The 26023-nt window shown below is 39.9% G+C and overlaps 1 protein-coding gene across 2 annotated transcripts in view; it reads left to right on the top strand.

Moving 5' to 3' along the window:
* The window catches only part of SLC25A36 (solute carrier family 25 member 36), a 178214-nt gene extending 155423 nt beyond the window's left edge, over positions 1-22791 (top strand). For both annotated transcript variants that reach the window (XM_029615153.1, XM_029615152.1), the window contains 2 exons: positions 7559-7851; positions 17706-22791. In XM_029615153.1, coding sequence (XP_029471013.1) covers positions 7559-7851; positions 17706-17899 — 487 coding nt within the window. In that variant the 3' untranslated portion in view covers positions 17900-22791. The remainder of the gene's footprint in view (positions 1-7558; positions 7852-17705) is intronic.
* Positions 22792-26023: the final 3232 nt, after the last annotated feature.

Genomic DNA, 26023 nt, shown 5'->3' with positions numbered 1-26023 from the left:
TTTATTTATTTTTTTTATTTATTTTTTTTAAATGGAGGTGATTACCAGTTGTATTTCACTGAGAGTAATTGTAATTTCAAGGCTTTGAGCAGAGGCTGCTTGCATAGGAAATCCTGCTTCAGCTACAGTGCATTTTGCAGTTACCTCTCTAAGGGGCCGACGTAATAAGCAGTGGTAAACATGCCGCAGGTTTTTGCATGCGTATTTGCGTGTGGTTTTCTGTGCTAAGCTTACGTGTGTATGTAAACACGTTTAGTGTGAAATGCATACACAAATCCACTCAAAAAACCGTTGCAGGTTTAGCATGAGTGCGTGAAAATAGTACGTAACTTGCAATGCAGGGAGCCACGCTAGCAGGAAGGATGGTTAGTGAGGGCTTTTTTTAAGCAGGTATTTTAGCGCCTGTGTCAGGGTAGGAGTTAAGTTTAAAGTGCCTGTCTGGAGGCAAAGAATAACAGTGGCAGAAGCCTTACAGAGTGGCAGAAGAGAGAGGTCGGAGGGGAGAATAGGCTGAGAGAATGCAGTTTCTTGCTGAGGAGGAGAGGGAGGGCCTGAGAGGAGCAGGTTGTCTTGACTGAAGCTGCTCGCAGAGGGGGAATACAGGCAATGAATATTCCACCTGAAGACAATGCTGCTGGGGTTGGTGCGTACTTATAGTCTGAGCTCCAGGGCTGTATGAAGAAATCCTCTAACAAGACTGTGGATGTGCCGTTCCAGGCCTTACAAGCTTCTTGGAGCCTTACACATCCATTTAGCACATGTCACTTTAAACAGACAAGAACCTCTGCTGCATTTCCTGCGCTCACCAGGCATTCGCCATTATAGCTCCCACTTGATCAGAGTCAGATCACGAAAGGGTTAGACATTGCTCTACCCACCTTCAGTCCCACTCTCGTACTACTAACTATTTCATTGTTGTGTAAAAGGGGAAGGTTTTCGCCCCAAGAATCAATTGTGAGTCTCCACATGCTGATAATTAATGCGGGTTTCTGTGTGGATTTCTGCGCGAGTCTCTACATATAGGGCCTTGAGTGTGTATTTGATTTGCATTCCCTTCCTTTATTACATCCTGCGGAGCCACTGGGTTTTGCTGCACATGCTCAAAAAAATACACACAGAAAAATAGCGCCGATTTTCAGCGCAGGTCTTACTACATCGGCCCTTAAGAGGCAACTTGTTGCTAGTAATCACACTTGATCATTATTGTTTTAGTAGTAAGTCTAAACTTGTTTTAAGTGTTGAATTTGTAATTTTGACTTCTATCTGCTTAATAACCCAGATTTTATGTCCAACAAGGAACTGTTTTGATATTGTTACATCTCATTTCAGAGGAGGTGCCTGCTGAGACCTAAAATGGGTCTGGTTAACTCCAACTAAAAATGTATAAACTGTATTTATTTTAAAGATTTCTATACCTCCTTCCCAGTCTTTTCAGGTTGCCCAAAGCAGTGTTCAATATTAAATATAAATCAAATGCAGTAGATAAAAAAATGCATACCAGTATTCATCAAAATTATAAAATAAATCCAGCTAACATTATTTGTTTTTGTAATCTGTGTTTAGGTAACAAAACCAGAAACTTGTATCTCAAACATACTTGACTACAAAATGAAAACTGAGATTACGTCTTTTACCAGCCATCCTAGGGAAACAGGGTTACACCTCCTTACGGAAACTCAGTTACGTTCCAGTCGTAATATCCGTTGGGAGTTTATTCCACAATACAGGGGTTACCACAGAAAACTCTTTATTTAGTTTTCCCCACTGTCTTGAAAGTTGGAATAGTCAGTAAAGCAGCTTGACTGGAGCATAACTCTTAACAGGATGTACAGCTTATTTCTGAGGTAGAAAGGCCCATTTCCTCGCAGTACTCAAAGCCAGCATTAGGATTATAAATTGCACGCTTAATCTAGCAGAAGTCCATAAAGTGTAACAATGGAGACCCAGGTATGCCTTTTGAGCAGCCCAGCACTATTCCCACAGCCACATTCTGGACCACCTGAAGCCTGCGCGTTAGTCGAGAGGCGGTTGCACAGGCTGTTACAGTAATCCAGGTGTGATGCTACTAGAGAATGACCCATACTCTTAAATGATTTTAGATAAATTAATGGATTTAATTGATGCACCATGTGTTACTTGAGAAATGCAATATGCACCACCTGAGTCACATCTTTGTAAATTAAGGGTCAAGTCAATGAATCCCAGGAATTTCATTGCATCTATAGACACTTTACAGAAATCAAAACTCAGAGATTGACACCATCAGTGGATCACTGTTTCTAACAGTGAGCACCTTGGTCTTCTGGCCATTCAGACAGTTTATTCTAAAACAAGTTCCCATTTACCTACCAGCCCTGCTCTGATGTCTGTCTTTCCAGTTTGCTGAACTGGTTTGAGAGTCTATTGCAGCATCCCCTGCATCTCTCTTGTGAGTTGCTTCACTCCTGTGTCGCTGATGGAGCCTGCCAGTTCCACCCATGCCTTGTCCATATCATCTTTTAGGGTCCAGGGGACAGCTTGCCAGTGAAGGACTGTGGCAATGGACTTTACCCCTTCTCTTGACCTGGCAGATGGATTATTTTATCTAGTTTGTTTGGTTATATTGTTTGAATCATTTGTTGATCTTATTTGAGCATCTTTTGGGGAGAAATTGGGCTTTGGGATTACTTCATTGCTGTCTGGGATAAGGGGAAGGAAAGATGTTCTTCCTATGATTTCAGGGTATGAGAGGTATGGTTTTTATCCTAGGAGGAAGTCCTGTCAGTCCTGGAGTTGGACCTCTGATGTGATAACCTACCCCCATGTTCGATCAAGTCTTTTGATCCTAACTTCAAGTGTAAGGGCTTTACATAGTTATCCATAGGTAATCTTAATGTTTGCTCAGTTAACAAGGAGGATAATGTTTTACTTCTCAGTTTGCCCTTGGTTCTTTTATTGTTGTCTGAGACATAGTACTATGGTAATGATGGCAGAAAAGGGCAAAATGGTCCATCCAGTCTGCCCAGTCAGCTTCTTATGGTACTATCTGCTGTGCAGTTATTTGTCAGACAGTGCTGGTGTGGGTTGCTTATGGACTTGTTCTTAGAAGCAGTCCTGTACTTTCCCTTATGTCTGCGTATCAGTACCCCAGACCATAAAAGTCAGGGCCCATGTTGGTGGTCATCTGAATCCAATTCCTCTTCTACGCCCCACTACCATCAAAGTGGAGAGTGATGTTGTAGTTGCATGAAGGCTTATTGGTTAAGGGTAATACTCCATTGCTTTCTGTTAAGGTTAGTGATTGCTGCTCTGTGCAGGTTACCTCCAATTCTTATCAGTCCCCCAGACTGTAAAAGTCGGGGCCTTAGTAGGTTGTTGTCTGAATCCAACTCCCCTTTTCCAAAGCCATTGAAGTGAGCAATGTTGCAGTTACATCAAAATCATCAAGGCTTATTGGTTAAGGGTAGTAACCGCCACACCAGCAAGTTATTCCCATGCACCCTTTTCTTTATTTCCATTCTCTAGTCTTTAGGGGTCACAGTGTTTATCCCATACCACTTTGAGTTGTTTGACTGTTTTCATCTTCACCATCTCATCTGGAAGGGTATTACAGACATCCACCACCCTCTCCATGAAGAAATATTTTCTGGTGTTTGTTCTGAGTTTCATTTCATAACCCCTTGTTTTCCTGATTTCTTTCCAGCTTAGAAGGTTTCACGTTTGTGCATCATTAAAACCTTTCAGGTATCTGAAGGTCTGTATCATATATCCCATGCACCTCCTGTCTTCCAGGGTATACCTATTTAGATCCTTCAGCTTCTCATAAGTCGTCTTATACTGACCCACACCATTTTGGTCACCCTTTTCTGGACCGCATCCATCCTGTCTCTCTATACTTCTTGAGATATGGGCTCCAGAACTGAACACAGTACTCCAAGTGAACCCTCACCACGGACCTGTACAAGGGCATTATCACCTTCTTTTTCTTACTGGTTATTCCTCTTTCTATGCAGACCAGCATTCTTCTGGCTTTACCTATTGCATTATCACATTACTTTGCTGCCTTCAGATTGCCAGACACTCTCACCTCAAAATCCCTCTTGGTCTGTGTGCATCAGTCTTTTACCCCCTATCACATACAGTTCTTCTGGATTACTGCATCCCATATGCATGACTCTGCATGTCTTGGCATTGCCAATGCTTCGCTATTGAAAAGGTTGTTTCCTATTGGCTATGCTCATTTTCACTAAGCGCAGTGTAGTAAAAGAGGGGGTGAGGTTATTTTTATCAGGATGTTTTATCTGTTTGGTTCCTCCCTATGGAGACTGCGCATGACTGTGATAAGAACATAAGAAAATGCCATACTGGGTCAGACCAAGGGTCCATCAAGCCCAGCATCCTGTTTCCAACAGAGGCCAAAACCAGACCACAAGAACCTGGCAATTACCCAAAAACTAAGTCTATTCCATGTTACAATTGCTAATGGCAGTGGCTATTCTCTAAGTGAACTTAATAGCAGGTAATGGACTTCTCCTCCTAGAACTTATCCAATCCTTTTTTAAACACAGCTATACTAACTGCACTGACCACATCCTCTGGTAACAAATTCCAGAGTTTAATTGTGCGTTGAGTAAAAAAGAACTTTCTCCGATTAGTTTTAAATGTAATATACCTGTTAAAGTTGGGGTTGGGTTTTTGTCCCCGTTTATTGACCACCATGGTTTAAGGACAGTGGGTTGATGCAGGTGTTTTACCACCACTGTGTGTATGTAAAGTGATAAGAATTGTATTCATTGGTGATTTGAATGTACATGGTGATTGTAAACCTAAGAATCAATGGGATGATTTTTTGGCTCTCCTGATAGCCCTGAATTTAGAACAAATTGTTGAAACTCCCATGCACCGGGCAGAGCAAATTTTAGATTTGCTGATTATTCTTAAGGGTTTGGTAAGCCCGCAACTAGTCTCAGGGTTGTGAATTGAACCTGTTTCATGGTCTCATCATCATTTCATTACATTTGACTTCTGTGTTAGCTTAGCTAAGTTGGAGATTCCCCTTTCTGATAATCAGCAACAGCATAGTGGATTTGGATAGGTTTAGGGAACATTGGAATAAATGTCTTCACTTTTTAAATTTTGTGCTGCTTTACTGGACTCATTTTGAGGCCTTGGCTAATGTGATCCAGAATGTTCCACCACTTAGGAGCAAGGAGAAGTTGTGGAAGCATCCTTGTGTGCCATGGCTAAATATAGAACTGATGAATAGAAAACAATTGCACCGAGATGAACAGTGATGGTGCAAATCCTTAATAGTATAGATAAGGCTGCATTAACTCAGGCCAAAATTAGTTGTAAATTTCTGAATTTGTGAAATAGACGTTTTATTTTAATTCTCGTATTCAGTCGTCTTTAAATTGGCTGTTGTTTCCAGTGATTCTGCCCCATTATTTGGACTGAATTTCAATGCCTATCTTAAGAGATTAGGAGGTTTATGACCAAGTTGAAAGCCTGGGGTTGTTTAATTGGAGGTCCATATTCAGACACAGTCCAGATAACCAGATAAACTTATCAGGCTAACTTTGGAGGGATATTAAATAGTGCAGCTGTACTATTGAATATAGTTCACTATCTTAAAGTTAATCAGCTAACTATAATAGATGTCTTTGGCCTGCCCAGACATAGTTGGCTAAAATATCCGGCTAACTCTGAATATCGGAATTAGTTGGCTAACTCAGCTCCTCCCAGTTACACCCACAGAATGTCCTTAACTTAGCCGGTTAAATTCTCATCTATTGTATTAGCTGGATAAGTGCCCAATATTCATTTAGCCGGCTAACTTCTGAATTAGCTGGCTAAATGCTTTTGATTATGGACCTCTTGATGTTTGTACTTTTAGGCTCTTATATGATTTTAAGGACATTTTTGTTGAGGTTTTGAGTAAGATAGTGAATATCTCTTCAACCCATTATGTCCCAGTGTCCTATTTAGAAGACAGCTTCTTAAAATATTTGGGACATAAAGGGTTAATGGAATGTTCAGTACCCAAGTCTGAAGCAAACTGTCTTTCGGACAGCCTTAAAAGGTCAGGGACTTGCATACCCTCCAAACCTCTTCCAGATCCTCTGGACCACACCTCACCACTAGAGGATCTGACCTTTTCTAAGTTTGTGGAAATGATGGGTAATGCACTGGGTATCCATGTCTACAGAGACCCCCAATCAGAGCTCCTGGGGCTTCTTCTCATAGTGAATACTCAGACTGAACCAGCAGCCCTTCCAGTTCACAACATTCTCAATGCTATAAAAATGAGAATATGGGAAACTCCGATTTCGGTCACCCCAAATGCTAGGAAGTTAGAGACCTCAAATTCAGAGTCCAACAATCACCAGGCTTTGGTGTCTTCAGGTGCCTCACCTGTCTGAGTAGTTGATTCTACTATGAAAAAGTGAAGAAAATACACATTAATTCAAATTCTCCTCCTGGAAAAGACCACAAACATCTAGATAACTTTGGCAAGAACATTTTTCAAAGTGCTTACATTGCCAGCCATCAATTCTGCATGATGCAGTATATACATGACTGCATTCAAAAGTTGAAGTCTTTCTTACCTGCCATGGAGCATGGTAATTATAATCCACAATCACTCCTAGACGTGGAAGAGGGCATCTGCCATCTTCTCTAATCAGAATGTGAATCCTTTGATTCTGTTTCACATACTATATCCACCTCTGTTGGGGTTAGATATATGGTGTGGCTTTGAGTGAGTAGCATCCATGAGGACATCTACAAAAAAAAAACTTAGTGAATCTCCCCTGCTTAAGCAGCAGACATTTTGGTGAAAAGCTCTGTGAGATGGTCACCCAGATTAAGGGCCAAAATACAGCCGTGCCATTGCTCTCAATAGCTCCTGAACAGTTCACAGCACGATGTCACTTCTGTGCCTTCAAGCCACCATTCTTCCACAAGAGGCCTTACTGGTCTTGCAGAAAAATCACCATGGATTTCAGCGCAGCTCTTATTACCTAGGTTTGTATTGTCAGTAAAGTGGTATTTTAATGCCATTCTGTTTTAATCTGTTAACAAATGATTTGATACTGCCTTGCAATCTCAATGGAAATGAAAAACTTTGCCTTGAAAGGATACACAATTGCAGACTTGCAAACAATTATATGTAGATAGACTACAGATACAATTGTATATCTATTATGTATACTAATAGTGGCCTGTATTTGACTTTGTTTGCAGTTTTTGATCTCTACAGCAATTGTATTTTGTTCCTTGATGTAGAACATTATCTGATGACTTCAGTTCTCAATTCTATTTTTCTGTCAGGAATATCTTTGCCTTTCGTTTGCTCACATTGATTTTGTAATTATTCTGGTCAAGGCTGACTTTGAACAATAAAAAGAGCCAGAAATCAGTTGCCAGAGGTCTTAAGATCTTATAAATAAGCATTATTTTATCAGTAATGATTTGTTAGTGATTTCCACATCTACTTAGCTTACAAGGAAGTCTAGCTGCTAATTTAAGTTTAAATTTGGGCTTGCAAACCAATTAAACTGTTCTTCCTCTTTTCTAGGAATCGTGGAGAAAAGCGAATGAGTGCATTTGAATGTATACGTAAAGTATATCACGTGGATGGATTTAAAGGCTTTTACAGGGGAATGTCTGCATCATATGCTGGCATCTCTGAGACTGTTATTCATTTTGTTATTTATGAAACTATTAAGAGGAAACTACTGGAATATAAGACTTCTACTGCTAACATGGATAATGAAGAAGAGTCTGTGAAAGAGGCATCAGACTTTGTTGGAATGATGATGGCTGCTGCCACCTCTAAAACCTGTGCCACCTCCATAGCATATCCACATGGTTAGTTTTATTTCCCTTTTTCTATGATGAACCTAGTACATATTGAGTTGTTGAAAGTATACATAGAAGTAAGGCGAGTAGGACTTTTTATGCATAGTTTATACTGTACATTTTCAAACGGTCAGAGAAAAGATTGGTTATAAAAGTCTAAAGCCTTTAAAATGTAAGGCAATCTGTGTTTTGTTTTTATATTAATGCTATAAATAATGCATTCCATATACAACCAAATCACATTACTGAACAGTATATATGCAGCTGGTGTTTCAGCTTAGTAACACACTTGTATCTTTGAATGCAAGGAAAAAGCATTTGATTTGTGGCCAAGGTTTTACACTTTAATACTTTTGATAGTCAATATAGAAAATTTTCTTTTGAAATACCATCAGTGTAACCCAGGGCTCGACAAAATCCAGGCATCAGGTTGCCATGGTGACTAAAAATTTGAGACATGGCACCTATTTAACTCTTTACTTACTCCAGCATTATTGCTGGCTTGCCTTGCTGTTTCAGCAGCCCCTTAACAACAATGCTACTAAAAAAAAAAAAGAGGATTGAAGATCAACATGTGCAGCCCAAAGTAGACCGCTTCCAACAGCTTTAAGGACTGCATCTGTGGCAGGCAAATGTCTATCACTGATTCCCATGATGATTGCCATCAATGTCTATGATCAGACCTTGTCGCATCAAATTTTTAACTCTGTGGCCAGATGATGCGGAGGTCCAGAACCTGGAAAATGGAAGTGTTGAGCTGGTTGGTAAAGAGCTGCAGCTGATCCACCTCCCGGAGTGGAGCCTCCTTGGGCTCCTCGTTTTGAGTTAAGCAGGAGCAACTCAAGCAGGTATCCCCATCCCATGGTACAGCTCTTTGAGCCTTCTACTTTCTTGGGTTCAAGCAAGGTATGAAAGCAACATGAGACTCGGGGGTGACCAGAAGAAAAAGCTCCACATGTCAGAGCTGGTGGCGGTCAAAGCAGAAGTCTAGTTCCACTCCGGCACACCAAGTACTGCCGACACATCGAGCCCTGGTGTCATTGATGCATCACAGTTTGGCATTGTCAGTGCATCAACCCTTAGCTCTATTGGCACACAGCCCCAGAGCTCTAGGTCTCAGTGCACAAACATTTGTCTCCACTGAAGAGATGCATCTCTGTGCAGCCGATGCAGCCTTTTGTCACTTCAGTGCTTTGTTCCTGGATTTTTTTCTACACACAGGGGCAGGAGGCTTTAAGGGGGGATTCAGTTCAGTTACCACCCTGGAGATAGGTGGTGGTGGCTCCTTGGAGACTTCTGGACAGGGTCTTTATTTGGAGACACCAAATCCAATTTGCTCCATGATGCCACTGGTTTCCATGCACCCCAGCTGAATTGCTCCAGGAAGAGGCCACCTCCTGGAGTCCAGATGAAACCCAGTCACAGGATGAACCCATGATGGTTTTGTAAGAAGACATTTATTCTCCAGCTCCCAGTCAAAGGGCAAGACAGCTCATAGATCAGGTGTCAGAGCTGGTGAACACTTTTCTTGCTTCTCTGGCAGCTAGGCACAAGGAAGGCACTCTTCACCCTCTCCTGTCCAGGATGTCAGATTTGTTCCCTCAATGGGGACTCTCTCATGCCTTCACACTGAGGGATGTCCTATTAGAGATTAGTGCCTGCCAGTCTGTCCACAGAGTCCAGCCAGTTGGAGGACATTCCCCAGAAATATTCCCCTCTGAGGTGACCAAGATCCAGAACCTTTTTGCCTGTGTCACCATTGGGGTCCTGGGCCAGTGTTCCCTTGCCCCTTGAATCGCATCTCCGCTGACTCCCTATCTGATCCTCTGGAACATTCTTCACTGCTCGAAGACTTCTCTTATTCCAAGTTTCTGGATAACTTTGGAAAGGCCTTGGGAGTCGACATGCATAAGGACAAAGACCCCTATGCTGAGGTCTGAGGTCTTCTATGAAACATGGAGACACTGGCCAAACCCGCAGCAATCCCAGTGCACACGATCCTGTGGGATTTACAAACAAGAATGTGTGTGAAAATCTGGCATTCTGTCCTCCAGTAGCCAGGAAGCTAGACCTTAAGTACAGAATTCAGCAAACCTCGAGGTTTAGGTGCAGCTACCACACCAGTCAGTTGTTGTGGAATCTGTGCTGATGAGGGCAAAGAAGATGATCTTTGTTTCATGGTAGATTCCTCTCATAATCAATACAAGGTGCTTCCTTTTGTATATTTATTTGTTTGTTAGGAATTTATATACCATCTGATGCTCAAAGCCCTAGGCAGTTTACAAAAAACATACAAAATAAAACATAAGACAATAAAACACACAAAAATTAAAATATCTTAAATTAGAGGTAAAAATCGGTTAAAAATTACAATGCATAGCTAACATATTAGTAAACTAATATCTGCCTTACACTGATATAAAGACTACCTATAAGCCAGCTTGAAAAGATAAGCCTTCGATGAAGACTTGTACTGTTTAAGGCAGGTAATCTGCCTCATCTCAGTTGGTACAGAATTCTGCAGTTCCAAGCGCAGCTACCGAGAAAGCCCTCTCTCGAGTCTCATCAAGATGGACTTTTTGGTGATGGTACATCAAGTAACCTCCTATGGGCCGAATGAAAAGATCTGGTGGGAACAGGTGTTTTCGAGTGCATTAGCCCATGGAAAAGAGTTCAGCCTTAGTAGGTTAAAGACCAAAACCACAACTTTATAAAGCCATACAGCTGGATCGGCAGCCAATGTAAAGACATCTTAACTGGAGTTCACATTAGGCTTGTGCCAATTACAGGACAAGCAGCAGTGTTCTGTAGGAACTGAATGGTTTTTATTATCTAGGCAAGCAAACCTAACAAGACCACATTACAAAAGTCTAGCAAAGGATGCATTACAGATTATTCGGTGCTTTTGACTTTCATATAAGTTGTACAAAGGTTTCAGGCCCTAAACAGCTCTCAACTTATGAAACCAAGATCTGAAAACAGACTTGACTTGCTGTTGAAATTTATTTTATTTGTATACAGTTGGTCTGTGATCGATTACAGCAGTTTACAGCAAAGACTTAAAAACATGCCAGTATAATAGAAAAAAATGTGAACAATCATGACAGTTTACAATAAAAATTTAGCAATATAACAATCTAATACAGTATTCCTAACTTTTCGGCATATCTAGCTTGAAGCTAATACAATCCAATATAAGCCTATTTTCAGTTAGCTTTCTGTCTCCCTAAATTGCAATTATTTATGATAGTTCTCTGTTTGGAGTTAATCCATATGCCTAAACTTTTAACATAAGGAGAAATAGACAGATCAACATTCTCAACTTTAATATAAGAAGGAATTACATGATTAAATCAACAATGAATGACCAAAAGTTTGGTTTTCCTCAAGTTTAATGACAGCCTCATATGTGACAGCCAATCATTGATGGTCATAAATAGAGGGTAAACAAGCCCATGGTATTGGCCCAAGAAGACTGTAATTTAATGAAAAATTGAATGTCATCCATATAGATGCAGTAACCCTCGCAGAGTCTTGCAAGAATCTTACCAATTGGAAACAAGATAAAGGTTAAAAAAGAAAAGATAAAGCAGAACCCTGTAGGACACAGGTGGATATCTTTTATACCATTGATAAGTTTTGTTAATTCTGATTTTATGAACCTGATCAGTCAAATATGGCCTCTAGGCAGCTCTGAGAGTCTTCAGTAAATGCCTGGCAGTGGTAGCAGCATATCTTCATCATTCGGGCGTCTGAATGTTACCCTCTCTAGACGACTGGTTAGTGGGAGGAACTTCCCAAGCGGAGGTGTTGCACTCCTTGCAGAAGACGATCCATCTTCATCAGTCACTGGGATTCATAATAAATTTTGAAAAATCATACTTGTTCCAATCTAAAAAATCAAGCTTATAGGAGCATGGATAGACTTTCTACAGGAAAAAGCCTTTCCACTCTTGGAATCTCTGATGGAACATCTCTCCTCATGGAGGCAAGAGGGACTCCCCACTTGAGGGAATACATCTGACACCCTGGACAGGAGAGGATGAAGAGTACAGTTTCTAACTGCTAGGGAGGCACAGAAAATATTCACCAAATTTGCCACCCGATATATGAGTAAGCATGCTGCCTCAGATCCATGGTCCAACAGCTGATACAGAGGGCTCAAGTTTCAGTGTTGGCTGCCTTGATCACATGACTGCAGTGGTTCATGTAGCTCCCTTAACCTGCCTCCACATGTGGATTCTTCAGTGGGGCCTCCATACTCGGTGAGACCAGTTACTCCTTGGTGGGGGTCATGGCAGAAATGCAGAAGTTGCTCCACTGGTGCAGGGTGGGTTCCCCTCCTTTGGTGTCTGCTCCATCAGTGACAGTAGCAACGAATGCCTCCACCAGGGATAGGTTGTGCACACATTGGTCTTTTCTGAACCCAGGGAACTTGGTAATCAGCGGAATAACTGTTTCAGTTCAGTCTTCTGGAAATTCGAGCAGATATGCCTTAACAGCTTTTTCACATCTCTGTTGCAGAAAGAGAATTCTAATCCAAACCAACAATGTTGTACATCAACTACCAAGGAGAAGTGGATCATGCACCCTCTACCAAGAATCCCTGAAAATTTGGGAATAGGCTTGCAGCCACAAAGCTGCCCTTCAAGCAACATACTTTCCTGGGATCTCCAACACCTTGGTGGCTTGCCTCAGCAGAATATTCCACCCTCACAAGTGATCTCTGCATCAAATAATTGATCTTTGGGGGGGCGCCTGCCAAACAATTTTGTTCACGTCATAGGCAAACAGGAAAGTAGAAAGTTGCTGCTTCATTCTGCGAAGCAAGTTCAGATCCATGCTTTTCTACTCAAATGAGATGCAGATAAACTTTTTCCTCTGCTTTCCTCTACTTCCACTACTAGCGAGAACAGTGCAAAAAGTGCTCAAGTATCGGTCCTGCTTGATACTCATTGCACTAATGTGGCTCAGACAAGTGTGGTTCTCGTACCTCATCTGATTGTAAATCCAGCCTTACAATCCCTCATTAGGAATTAAGGCTTATGAAGCATAAATACGTTTTCAGCCTTATATGAGCCACATTAACATGGCCCTCTAGACCTTAACCCTTCCTCCATCTTGAAGACCAGAATTGGGCCTTTTGGCCCACCGAACCCACCCACCCTCACTCATACAGACAGGATACTAGGAGAAAGGTTTGAGGAGACGAGACATAGGCAAAGATGTTGGGGGAGGGGTATTAAGGAGGTGGGGGGGGGGATGCTGAGAGAGGAGGGAACCTGCCCCCACTGCTCACATGTAGAGGAATCTTGTGTAAAATCTTGTCCCTACTAATCCACATCAGAGAGTAGGAATCAAATATGGGGGGGGGGGGGGGGGGGGGAATTTTCCTTAAAGCAGTACATCATCGGTCAAAGTACACCTCAGTGCCATAGTGGTTTACCATGTTCAAGTGGATGGAAAATCATTATCTGTTCATCCTTTAGTATCAAAGTTCATGAAGGACTTATGGAATATGAGGCCTTCGGTAGCCAAACCACCAGTGCCATGATACCTTAATGTGTTATTGGCCCAGCTCATGAAACATACTAATGAACCATTGTAGTCAGCTTTATTGAAATTCCTCACATGTAGAGTACAAGTCCTAGTTTCAGTTACGCCAGCTAGAATTATTGGTGAGCATCAGGCATTGGTGCAATACTCACCGTACATGCAGATTTCCACAATAGAATGGTGCTTTGCACTTACCCCAAATTTCTTCCAAAAGTTGTGTCTGCTTTTCATATAAATCAAGCTAGCATATTGGTCACGTTCTTTCTGAGACTTACATGACATGAAAGTGAAAAGTCCTTTCATTCATTGGTCTGCAAAAGTACCTTGGTTTCATTGAGTTCTCTAACAATAGTATCGTCAGGCTTCACTGCTTATCTTCTCTTATGATCTTAACAGAGTAGGCATAGTAGTAGCCAAGCACATTTTGTCCAACTAGCTAGCAGATTGCATTGCTCATTGCTATGCTCTGTCTGGCCTCCAGATCACAAACTCTTATCAAGTCTAATTAGATGAGAACCATAGTTTCATCAGTGGCTCTTCTCAGAGCTGTGCCTATAGAGGATATCTGCAAAGTTTTAACTTTAGTTGTCATTTAACATTTTTACTTCCCATTAATGTCTGGAAAGTCTCTCATAGTTTTGCACAGCCTGTTCATCTAATCCTCTCTCCATGGTGTGGTCTGGGTTGTTTTTTCAGTAATCTCTCTGCTGCATCCATCAGCTTGAGAATCCCTATATCATGGCTAATTCTGCCCTGCTTGTCAACAGAAAAAACAAGTTTGCTTTCCGTAACTGTAGTCCTTGTGCCTGCAAGTGAAGAATTGCCTGAGCTAAAAGATTCCAAATTATCCCTGTCAACTGAAAAGCAGATTATTAATACAAACAAAAAACATGCTTTGAAATGTCTGTATGCCAATTCCAGAAGGCGCTAAGTAGGAAGATGGGAGAGTTGAGTGTATAACAGTGAATGATGAGACAGACATAATTGGAATCCTAGAGACCTGGTGGAAGGAGGATAACCAGTGGGACGGTGCTATACCAGGGTACAAATTGTATCACAATAATGATGAGGATCAACTTAGTTGGGTGGGGATTTATGTCCGGGATTAAATAGTCAACAGGATAAAGATCCTACAAGAGACTAAGTGCACAGTAGAATCTTTATGGGTAGAAATCCCATGTGTGGGGGAAGGGTTTAGCAGCTACAGAGGTTAAGAGCCTACAATAGGTGCGGGCATTGTTTAAAAATATCATCTTAGAAGTGCAGTCCAGATGTATTCCACGCATTGAGAAAGATTGAAGGAAGTCCAAACAATTTATGGCATGGAAGGCCAAATGATTTACGGTATGATTAAAAGGCAAGGTAAAAGAGGCTATTTTAGCCAAAAGAACTTCCTCCAAAAACTGGAAAAAGGGTCCATCTGAAGAAAATAGGAAAAAGCATAAACATTGGCCAGTTAAATGTAAAACATTTATAAGACGGGCTAAGAGAATTTGAAAATAATTTTGCCATAGAGGCAAAACCTCATAATAAAAACTTTTAAAAATATATCTGAAGCAGGAAGCCTGTGAGGAAATTGGTTCCACTGTTAGATGGTTGAGGGGTTAAAGGGGCACATAGGGAAGATAAGGCCATCGCAGAAAGACTAAATGAATTTTTTGTTTTGTTTGAGGCTGTTGAGGGAGATACCCATTTCGAAGACAGTTTTCAAGGCTGATGATTCAAATGAATTGAACCAAATCACGGTGAATCTGGATGGTGAAGAAGTCTAGATTTGATAGAGTGAAGAGTAGCAAATCACCTGGACCAGATGATTATATCACTAGGGTTCCAAAAGAACTAAAAAATGAAATTTCAGTCCTATTACTAGTAATTTGAAACCTATCATTAAAACAGTTGATTGTACCTTTATACTGGAGGGTGGCGCGAGCCAGTAGGGGGCAGCATGACAACGGATGGAGCAATACCTACCGGCAGTGGCTGTCTCTTCTCTTGATGCTGCGGCTCTTCTCCTGGGACTCTGGTGCCCTAGACCCCCGTCTAGTTCACCTAGTACTTCCGCCAGCTCTGGTGGTATCCATATCTTGTTCATCTGTCATTCGAGTCTCTGACTGCATCGGTAACATCTCAGATTCTCATCGCATAGAAAGGCAGGCTCTACCATCCAAACTTGCCATTGCTGGACCTCCTGACATGAATGTTGAACATGCAGTAGCCTCCTTACTCATTCACAAGGAGGTGGAGGATATTTTGATTTCTACCGTAAACATTCAATTAGAAGAGGTTCTTGACTTGGTTTAGTACTAGCCAGCTAGATCCTTTCTCCTATAGCCCAAGGGACTTGTTTCAGTATTTATTCTACCTGTTGTCTTCTGGCCATAGTACCGCTTCAACCAAAGTTCATCTCCGTGCCATTGTAATGTTTCACCAGCAGATGGAAGGGGCTCCGATTTCTCTCTATCCTTTAGTATCAAAGTTCATGAAAGGTCTGTGGCATTCAGAATCTCTAGTCAGTAAACTTCCAACATGTTAGGACTTCTTCTTTTGTGACCTTCTCAAATCTGTGTACTTGGCATTGCTCACCTGGAAAGTATCATTTTCATAAGCCACTTTGGTCCAAAGAACAAGTGAACCATAGGCTTTGGTATCATATTTACCATATTTTTCAAGGTTTTTTTTTAATAGGATGTTTCTACAAGGTCACCCCAAGTTCTTTCCAAAAGGTGTATCTGTGCTTCTTTACAAGACCACATGTATACACAGGAGAATGGGCTCTTCACTCTTTCTACTGTAAGAGAGCCTTGGAGTGTTAACTAAAGAGGACTTAACCTCACCGTCAAGCTTTTCAGGTGTTCATGTCCTTTAATTCCAATAGATTGACAATGGCAGTTACCAAACAAACTGTTTAGTTGGCAGACCTTATAGCACCCCTGTCCACACTGGCTGGCTTAGATTGCAGATTCTGTCGAGGCTCATCAGGTGAGAGCCTTGGCAACTTCAGTGGCTTATCTCAGGACCACTTCTATTGAAGAAATTTGTAAAGCTGCTGCATGGTTGGTTGTTCACACATTCAAGTGTCACTGCTGTCTGGACAGCATGTCCTGAGCAGACAGTAACTTTGGACATTGTAGTTCTGTGCAGCCTGTTCACCCAATGGTCCATTCTGCACTTGATGGGGCCAGGTTGTTTTTAATTGTTCTGCTATACAAGTCTCAGCTTGACACCCCACGTGTTTTGGCTAATTCATGCCTGCTTGTCAATGGAGAAAGCAACTCTGCTTATCTGTAAAAAAGGTTCTCCATAGGCAGCAGGATGAAATAGCCATGCTTAATACCAGTCTGCCTCCTTGGCGAGTCAATTACCTTCCTAATGCTTAAGCTCTGAAAGAGACTGAGGGTCTCACGAGGCAGTGTGCATGCACTGGAACTCTTGCACATGCTTAGTAAAGTATTTACTGAGCTCTGATTGCTGGGTCCATATAGGCTCTGTTGAATGAAATCACCAATGCATTATTGCTGGTTCATTCTGCTGTCCATGGAAAACCATTCATATAGGTAAGCAAACTTGCAATACTGTGGAGAAAAGAATAATTTACATGTAATTTGTTCTCCAGTAGTATTTTAATGGATTCCTCTAAACTATTTTTGGAAGCTTCACACTCAGTTCTTTCCAAATCTATACTCTTCTGGTACCCCAAAAGAATCTAACCATTTAAAGAAATCAGTCCTATAAGAATTCTCTAAATTATTGAACTGTATACTTAGGCAATGCCTCCCAAATGTATAGGTCAGGTCATGAGACCCATCAGTGTGAGTCCATGAAACTAAAACATTTTGAAATTGAGTGACAGGTAAATAATTCTAGTAATACTTGCAGATAATATATTTAATTGATTTGGTGTTCAGTTCTACTTTACAAATAACACAAAATTAACTGAAAAACAACTATGGGGTAATTTTTAAAAGTATTTATGTGCATAAATCATAGCGATTTTCAAAAGACATTAATGCATTTAAAGTGCATTTATGTGCATAAATTCTGTTTTAAGCATGTAAATCTTTTTAAAAATTTTCCCTTTTTGCACAGTCATCTCATTTTTGCACTAAGACTTGGCATTAAAAGCCATATGAAACTTCCTCTTATCTGTGCTGAAGCAGAATCTGACCTCTTGAGAATGGGCTACAACGTTTTAGTAGTTGGTAGTGTGTTTGTGAAAAAGTTGATGAACTTGGTAATGTTTTGAATGACCTGATGTCTTTGTAAAGTGAAAATCTAATAACTTATTATGGTTTTATTTCTCTGTATAGAGGTTGTGCGAACTAGACTACGAGAAGAAGGAACAAAATACAGGTCATTCTTCCAAACATTGTCATTGGTTGTCAAGGAAGAAGGGTCTTTATCCCTGTATCGGGGTTTAACTACACATCTGATCAGACAGATTCCAAATACAGCTATAATGATGTCCACCTATGAACTGGTAGTCTACTTACTCAATGGATAGCAACTTATTGCTGTCGCACCAAGAAAATGGGAGGCCAAAGGATTGCAATGGACCAAACACCAACAAATACATTGTGATGGTTAAAGAAACTAAGGGGGAAGGAGAAAAAGAACTAAGAATCTGTAGCCAGAGTTAAATTAGATGAAAACTTAAAAAAAAAAAATGGGGATTGTGCAGTCATACTTCTGTGGCCTCTCTTGCCCCAGGTGAGAGAGAACAGAAATGATGCCTCCAGGGGAATGCTTTCAAATGCCCTTTTATTTCAGAGTTACTATTTTCTCTTACCCGACACAGTACTTAAAAATATAATGTATTAAAATCTTTGTTTGTGGAGAATAATTATATTGTCATTGCTAAGTATGTATAGCACATTTCTATCCAAACTATGAGATTTCTCCCCTGTAGTCTTAGGATTTACATTCAAGAAACATGCAGAGGGCAGCTGGTGGATTATTGGATAGAGCTCTAGTCTCTGGGCTTTGAACTCTAATGTGTAGAAGTGCCTATATTATCCCCCTAAAATTAACTTAAAAGAGAGCATTGAGTGTCTCCCTTCGTTTGTGGAACTGTGGTTAAGATGGGTTTTTTTTAAGAGGCGGTAAAATTATTTAAAAAATAAGGGGGGGGGGGTGTGAATCTTTGTGCTTTGGCTGTCAGTGTATAGTAACTGACCTTGAAGCCCTTTGTCAGTTTTGACAGTTACATTTGTTTACATTGATGCAAATAGTTTCAACGTACCCAGCAGGTTACAAATGGTCTTCATGATGGCGCATTTACAGTGACAATCATGTGACCACCAGCGCTAGATCAGGCTAGGTTTGAAACGAGATTTCTTTGAAAAATTTTACCAGAGGAAACTCATTTTTACTAAGTAGTTATTTTTTAAAATAATAATCTAAGCTGCACAGATCAAAAGGACGCATCTAGCTGTTTTAGTCTTTGGCTAGATCATTTATAGAGGTATGGGTTGCACTTGCCTTTCAGCACAGTAGAATGGAGCATTCTCTAAAAATTTCTTGGAGATATACATAATGTACAGAAAAATCACATGAAAGGGAATACAAAAATATATCTGCTTTGTATAGCTAGTATTTTTACTGAATGAAGTACCAGTTTTTGTTAAGGGCCTGGCAGATGAGTCTAGTGTCAATGCTGGATAATCTTGCCCTTTCTGCAATAACTTGTTTTCAAATGGAAAGGGCTGTGACTTGACTACATTTAGTCTAATCTGATGGCCTAAAATGAGTTGCAGTATTAGAAATAGTTGAGTACCCTGATTTTAAAATGACTAGGTAATACATGTAGTAGTTTTAGGACCACCACCTGACTTTCCACTTCTTTACTGTACTTCCTTTCTCTTTTAATCAGGCCCATGTGCAATACAATTTGAAGTCTATGTGTATCTGAAAACTTAAAATATTTGGAATTTCAGAGAAAATGGTAATTTAGAAGCATGGTTTTGAAGCATTCCCCTTACCAATTTGCTGTATCCTTTTCAAGTGAAACAACACAAGCAATGCATAAAATTGTACAACAGGAACAAAAACATTGCCATCCATTGAGGAATGAGCCATTCTTGCTAACTTGGTTGTCTTTTCAGTTTGATTTTGTTTCCCTTTGACTCTAGAATGTGTATTAGAATGCATTTAACAGTAATTTCAGTAAAATTTGCTTTTCTGGAATCTTTGAGGACATTTACACCTCAGAGCAATGGCAAACAGTTGCATTTCTTTTCTTATATTAATACTAGATGTATGACAGACTCTCTAGGAAACATCTTATACTGGTCATATTTCTAGAACGTTTGCATTACTGGCTCATGCGAGACATTCATAAATGATTTGTGGCATTTAATTTCTACCTATGGATGCTGGTACACACTGGGATCCAAAGCAATTTCATCACATTTTCCCATGTGAGCAATTTAATTGCAGTTACCCATGTGCTCCTTAATTATAATATTAGACTGTGCATTGCGTGCAAATGGCTTTACCTTAAGAATGTCTCCTTATGCACTTTGTAGCCTTTTATGGCTAGTGACCTTTTTTTTTTTTTTTTTTTTTTTTTTAAACTTCCCCTTAGGTTTTTAGATATTCATCATGTGTAGAGAGGGCTTTAGTTAATAACGTTGCAAGCAAATACATGCTTTTTTATTTTAGGACCATTGTATAGGGTTCTTCTGTGTTTTAATTTAGTGTATAGATTGCTTCAGAGAAGAGTAGATGTGGTAGATCGATAAGATTTCTGTCTGTGGTTTGGAGTTTTCTCTAGAATTCGGAAAGCATACTGAAAATGTATCAGTTATGTATGCTTTGATGTCTCTATAGCATTTCTCTAAGAGAAAGATAGGGGTTGCTGCTAAGGCACTCAATATCATCTAAGGAATGTTTTGACTTCTTGACATAAAAGTATTCCATAAAAATGATCACTTCTTCCATATGTGGATGATGGTCTTTGCTAGCGCCCTTTCAGCATAAATTTTAAGCACTCCTGAGGGGTTTAAATGTTCAAGATAATGGGGTATTTCATCTTGTCTTCACTTTTTAAGTGAATTTATTTAAGCCTGATACATTGGGGGAATGGGGGTTTCATGTCTTGACAAAAAGGACCGCTATCAGTGTTTTTAATGTTATCTAGCCTTCTTGTTCCATTATAAAGCCTTCTGCTACAGACAGATATCTCTGGCACATACTTCAGACTGTTTGTCGGACATTTTGGAAATGTTTTCTTTTTGCACCTCTGCAGCTGGGTTTCTTAAACACCACCTGCATTGCCTTCCAGTACTGAAATCTGAATCTAATTTTAAAAAGAAATAAGAAAATAGTGGGCCCTCACAAAATCAACAGTAATGCTAATTATACTTTATCTTTTTTTTTTTTTTTTACAGCCTGTAAATTCATTTTAAAAACTGAATTATGTTTCGTGTCAAAGGCTTATAATGTAAACCACTTCTTGGGTGGGGTCCTTAGCTAATGAGATTACAAAATTACCATTCTTGTTCTAAACCAAGCAGTAACCCTTGCTGGATAGGGTTTAATTGTTCATGTCTGTGCTATGTGGGGGAGCTGATCCTTACCCAGACCAGGGTATTTACTGACAGAGGAAGTTACTGATGCTTAAAAATTTTGCTTTAGTCTTTTTTAGGTAGGTTATTCAGATTATAAGGAAAATGTAATAGACACAATCTTTGCTAATACTTAACTCAGTGAAATAAGCCTTGTAGGCAGAAGTTCCTTTAAAAAAAAAAGATGGCTGCCAAGGGACCATTTCTTAAAACTTAAATTTTCTAAAAAAAATTTAACACTCACTTTGCTTCAGATTCTTCTTTTTTTTTTTTTTCTTTTTCTTTTAAAGTGGAATGAGTTTGTTCATCTTCACTTTTGTCCATAGCATTAAATCACACCACACAATCACCAGTTTGTCAGTGAGATGCACATAGCTGCTACAGCCACAGAGGTTGCAAATTAGAATTAGTGTGACAAAATGTGCACAGCACTAATGCATGCTCCAGCAATGAAAGTAAAAAGCCTTTTAATTCCCTGAGAAATCTTAAACTTTTAGAATTAATGTGATTAGACTTACATATTTTTTTAAATAGGAATATTTCCCAGAGGCTAAATTTTCAAATTTTGTTCCAATTTTTTTTGTTCCCTAGGGTTTAACTCTTTTCATGAACACAAGGAACAAGCTGAAGAATATAAAACTATATTTCTATGAAACAGTTTAATTCTCCTCATTTCTGATATACAATGTCAGTGACTAATTACTGGAAAAGAGCAGTTCTTGCTGAGTAAACTTGCAAACTGATAATACCAGTGTCTTAAGCCAGAAGGTGGAGCCAGAGTACTTTTTGTAAAACCCGATAACTGCAGAGGTGCATATAAGAAGTCTGCTTGTTCTTTTCAGGGTTATCTTGCTTGCAAAAGCCATAGTACCACCCAGTCTGATCTGTGTGAATCTTCACAGTTTAAAATACAAGGCATACCAACAGTGAAGGGATTTAGTGTGCATCGTAACATTTCAATAGGTGACTTGATTATCCTATTTTAAGGAAGAAAGACATTTAGAAAATTTTATTGTGTAAGTTGGATAGCATATTGTAGGATATAAACTTCTATTATATATCATTCTGACTTTGACATCGAGTGCATTGAAGGGCAGAGAGTAATATCGGTGGTGAAGCTCTCTCTTTCAATGTCTAAATTCTGCAGATTTGGCTAAACCTAGCCAGCATAAAACTGAAAGAATGTTCTGCTGTGAATTTATCTTCCTGTGCATATCTGTTTTTATCATTCTTATTCTATATTCCCTTTGACTGTAACAAATGCAATGCCTATAGATGAGAGCTCCCAAAATAAAGCTGAACATTATCACAGTTAACTAGAATTTCAAAATAAATGGGATTTGATGCTAAAATACCAGTTTTAACCAACTGATAATTCTCAGTAAATACTATTCCATTAAAAAGGCCCTTCCAGTCAAGGCTGTGTGCAGAATATTCTATATTTTGGTGTTCTGTGAAAACTTTTCCCTTTTTATAATGTGCCCCCTGAGTTTGTCACAATAAAACTGAGCGAAACACTGAAGTGTGCCTAGGCGAATAAATACACTACCATTTTTATTTTCATTTCATCTCTCTGAAATCTTAAGCTGTTTTTTTGTTTTTAAAGTTCTGTTTGTCTGCCTGCCCTGCATATGTGAACGTAATTAACTATGCCATAGCTATTATAGTTGTATACAAGAAAATAACTACAGTAGTTCTTCACATCTGTGAGGTTGTGGCTGTAAACTATGTGCATTTACTCTGTATTTATATTAAATAGCTAATAAACATTTTGTTCTTTTGATGTATTAAAACTTGGAAAATTAAAATATGCCAATATGCAAACATGGTTGTGCTGCTCTATATTTATTGCAGTTTCTCTCATTTTTAAATATATTGATATGAAACTTTAGTATACAAAATACAGTCAAGAGAACCAGTCTGCAAAGTAACAATACTTGGGTATAGAGGATAGCAGATCTTACTTTAAATGGCTTACAAATTAGGCAGTGTGTGACAGTGACCAGAATGCTGTGGAAGGGTAGAAATGGATGTAAACTATGGGTTGACTTTTTCTTATGGACAGTGCTACCAAGCTCTGCAGGTGTTTAATATTCAGATTGCATTTGGAAGCCTAATGAAACAATTTATAATAAACAGTTTTTCCAATTCTATCTCTCCCATTAATCCATTCATATGAGCGCCACATCTATATTTTTCTTGTCTATTGTGTGTGTTTGAAAAGTGCTGGACTATCCCAGCGCTGGAAGACACAGGAACCAGACTGCCAAAGGTTCTCTACACTGCTCTGTATAGGCCACCTCTGATGTAAGTTCTGTTTTCATGCCAGTTTAGCCCTAGTCCTTTATAGAGATTGCCTTCAAGACTTGCCAGTAAACACCAAATTGTGATGAGAACTCAGTTTAGATCACAACTCATTTCACATATACCACCACACATTTCCTATAGTAACATGAGAACCATACTGTTTTGGCATTCATAAAATGGGGGAAGAAAAGATGTTTAATGCATGATCAATATGATCCAGATGTAGCTGCTCGACACAATCTGCTTCAGATTTAGGGGCCTGCTTTACTCTAGATTATTTCCTTGAATCTCAAAACTGTATGTCTTCTTATTTCCTGGGTTTTCAGAATATCACTGGTTTCAGTATATGAAATTATATCAAAAATCCAGTATCGTGTACTTGTAAATCTTGGGTGTTTTCTGTCCCAGCTAAATACATTTTACCCTACCTTATGTTTTGTGCACAAAAACTAATCATTCTTGTGTTTTTGTATAGATTATTTTTACCAGGAATGGCCAATTCCGGTCCTCAAGAGTCACAAACAGGCCCAGTTTTCAGGATATCCGCAATGAATATAAATGTGATAAATGTATATGCACTAACTCCATTGTATGCAAATCTATCTCATGCATATTCATTGCGGATATCCTGAAAACCCAACCTGTTTGTGGCCCTTGACCGAAGCTGGCCACCCCGATCTTCACTTTTTGTTCATTTATTATAATGTGTTACATTTACCAACACAGTAAGTTACTTTTACAGCAAGGACTCCTCTAAGAATTTAGTGTTTCTTAACCAATGTGCCACTGAGCCCAAACTACTGCCACTATTGAAGTCCCACCAGTCCTATAAGTGGTGGTGGCCTGGCAGCACTCATATTGCCACTGAAGCCTCCTTAGCGCCAGAGGAAGCAGCAGTATTACAGAGCCCACCCTATGGCTCCTGTGAAATCTCCCTGGTCCTGAGACAGTGAAGCTGCTGTAGGGAAGGGCCCCTGATGCTGAGAGCATATTCAAAATTTGCAGGCCTGCTGAACAAATTTGCTCTCCATATCTCGTAATGGACAGGGCCGGTGCAAGGGTATTAGGCACAGGGCCGAAACCTGCAGCATCTCAGCTGGTTGTTACCCTCCCCTCTCCCGACCTCTCTGTCCCCTGCAGTCTCCAGCGCCACCGCTGTGCATGATTACCCCCAGTAAAACGGGGATGGCTGCTGGTGTGCTGTCTTCGGGAGAGGCAATGGCAGTGGAAGTGTGGCCCGAGCTGGTGGGGAAGCAGTTCCTGTGTGCTGCCAGAGCCGACAATCTAGTTCACCTAATGGGAAGTGCTGGCCCTGGTAATAGATGAAATTAAAGCAAAACTAGCCCACAAGTTTTGAACATGCTTCTGGACATTACAAACATTGCTGCTCTTGCAGCAGAGGAGAAGCAGAGCAATGGAAGCCAATTGCTGCGAAATCAGGCTCAGTGAAAACTCCCACTCAGGGGAAGGTATGTGGTGGTTAGACACTCTTACAGCATTAGCAATCTCCTCTAGGAGAAGAGCCACTGACTAGAAAGCCAAGAGCAGGGTAGCACACAGCAAGCTTGGCATTTATTTATTTACATTAATTTATAGCTCACTACATTGCCCATTCTTGTTCGTGTCATATATAAAAAAAAAAAAAATTACAGCAATACAATATCATTACCAGTTAAAAGCTTCTTTTAAAAAATGTATCTTTAAAGATTTCCTAATATACATAATCTGTAATTGTACATGGACCTGTTGGGAGGGCATTCTAGAGCAATGGCACCACCTGAAAAAAAGCATGCCTCATAGTAGAAACTATTCTTACTGACTTTGGAGAAGGCAAAACTAGTAATATGAGCATCGGTATAGTAAAAGAATATAAATAAATTTCACCATCGGCGTGCAGTACTCTCTGGTTTGTATTGTATCATTAATTATTTCAAGTACTGTGGACACACACCGTAAAATATTCAATTTACCAAGAGCAATATTTAAAATTTTACCCAATACTCAATGGGGAGCTAGTGCAAATTCTTTAACACTGAGGTAATAAGGGAACACATTGAACAACTGGCCGCCATTCGGGCAGCTGCATTCAACAGTAATATATTTTTAGCAGGCTTATATACAATCCATTACAGTAATCTAATGTCGATAGTACAAATGTGTAGCAGTACCTGCAGCTTAAAAACAAAAACACCTTTTTACCACAGCCTTTAACTGGGGTTCAAAATTCATCTTACATTGAAAATAAGAACATAAGAAATTGCCATGCTGGGTCAGACCAAGGGTCCATCAAGCCCAGCATCCTGTTTCCAACAGAGGCCAAAACCAGGCCACAAGAACCTGGCAATTACCCAAACACTAAGAAGAACCCATGCTACTGATGCAATTAATAGCAGTGGCTATTCCCGAAGTAAAATTGATTAATAGCCATTAATGGACTTCTCCTCCAAGAACTTATCCAAACCTTTTTTGAACCCAGCTACACTAACTGCACTAACCATATCCTCTGGCAACAAATTCCAGAGCTTTATTGTGCGTTGAGTGAAAAAGAATTTTCTCGATTAGTCTTAAATGTGCTACTTGCTAACTTCATGGAATGCTCCCTAGTCCTTCTATTATTCGAAAGTGTAAATAACCGAGTCACATCTACTCGTTCAAGACCTCTCATGATCTTAAAGACCTCTATCATATCCCCACCCCCCCCCTTCAGCCGTCTCTTCTCCAAGCTGAACAGCCCTAACCTCTTCAGCCTTTCC

The sequence above is a fragment of the Rhinatrema bivittatum genome, chromosome 9, assembly GCF_901001135.1.
Source record: "Rhinatrema bivittatum chromosome 9, aRhiBiv1.1, whole genome shotgun sequence".
NCBI classification, from domain to species: Eukaryota; Metazoa; Chordata; class Amphibia; order Gymnophiona; family Rhinatrematidae; genus Rhinatrema; species Rhinatrema bivittatum.
The sequence above is the reverse complement of the archived record's forward strand: the minus strand, read 5'-3'. Positions and strand labels throughout refer to the sequence as shown.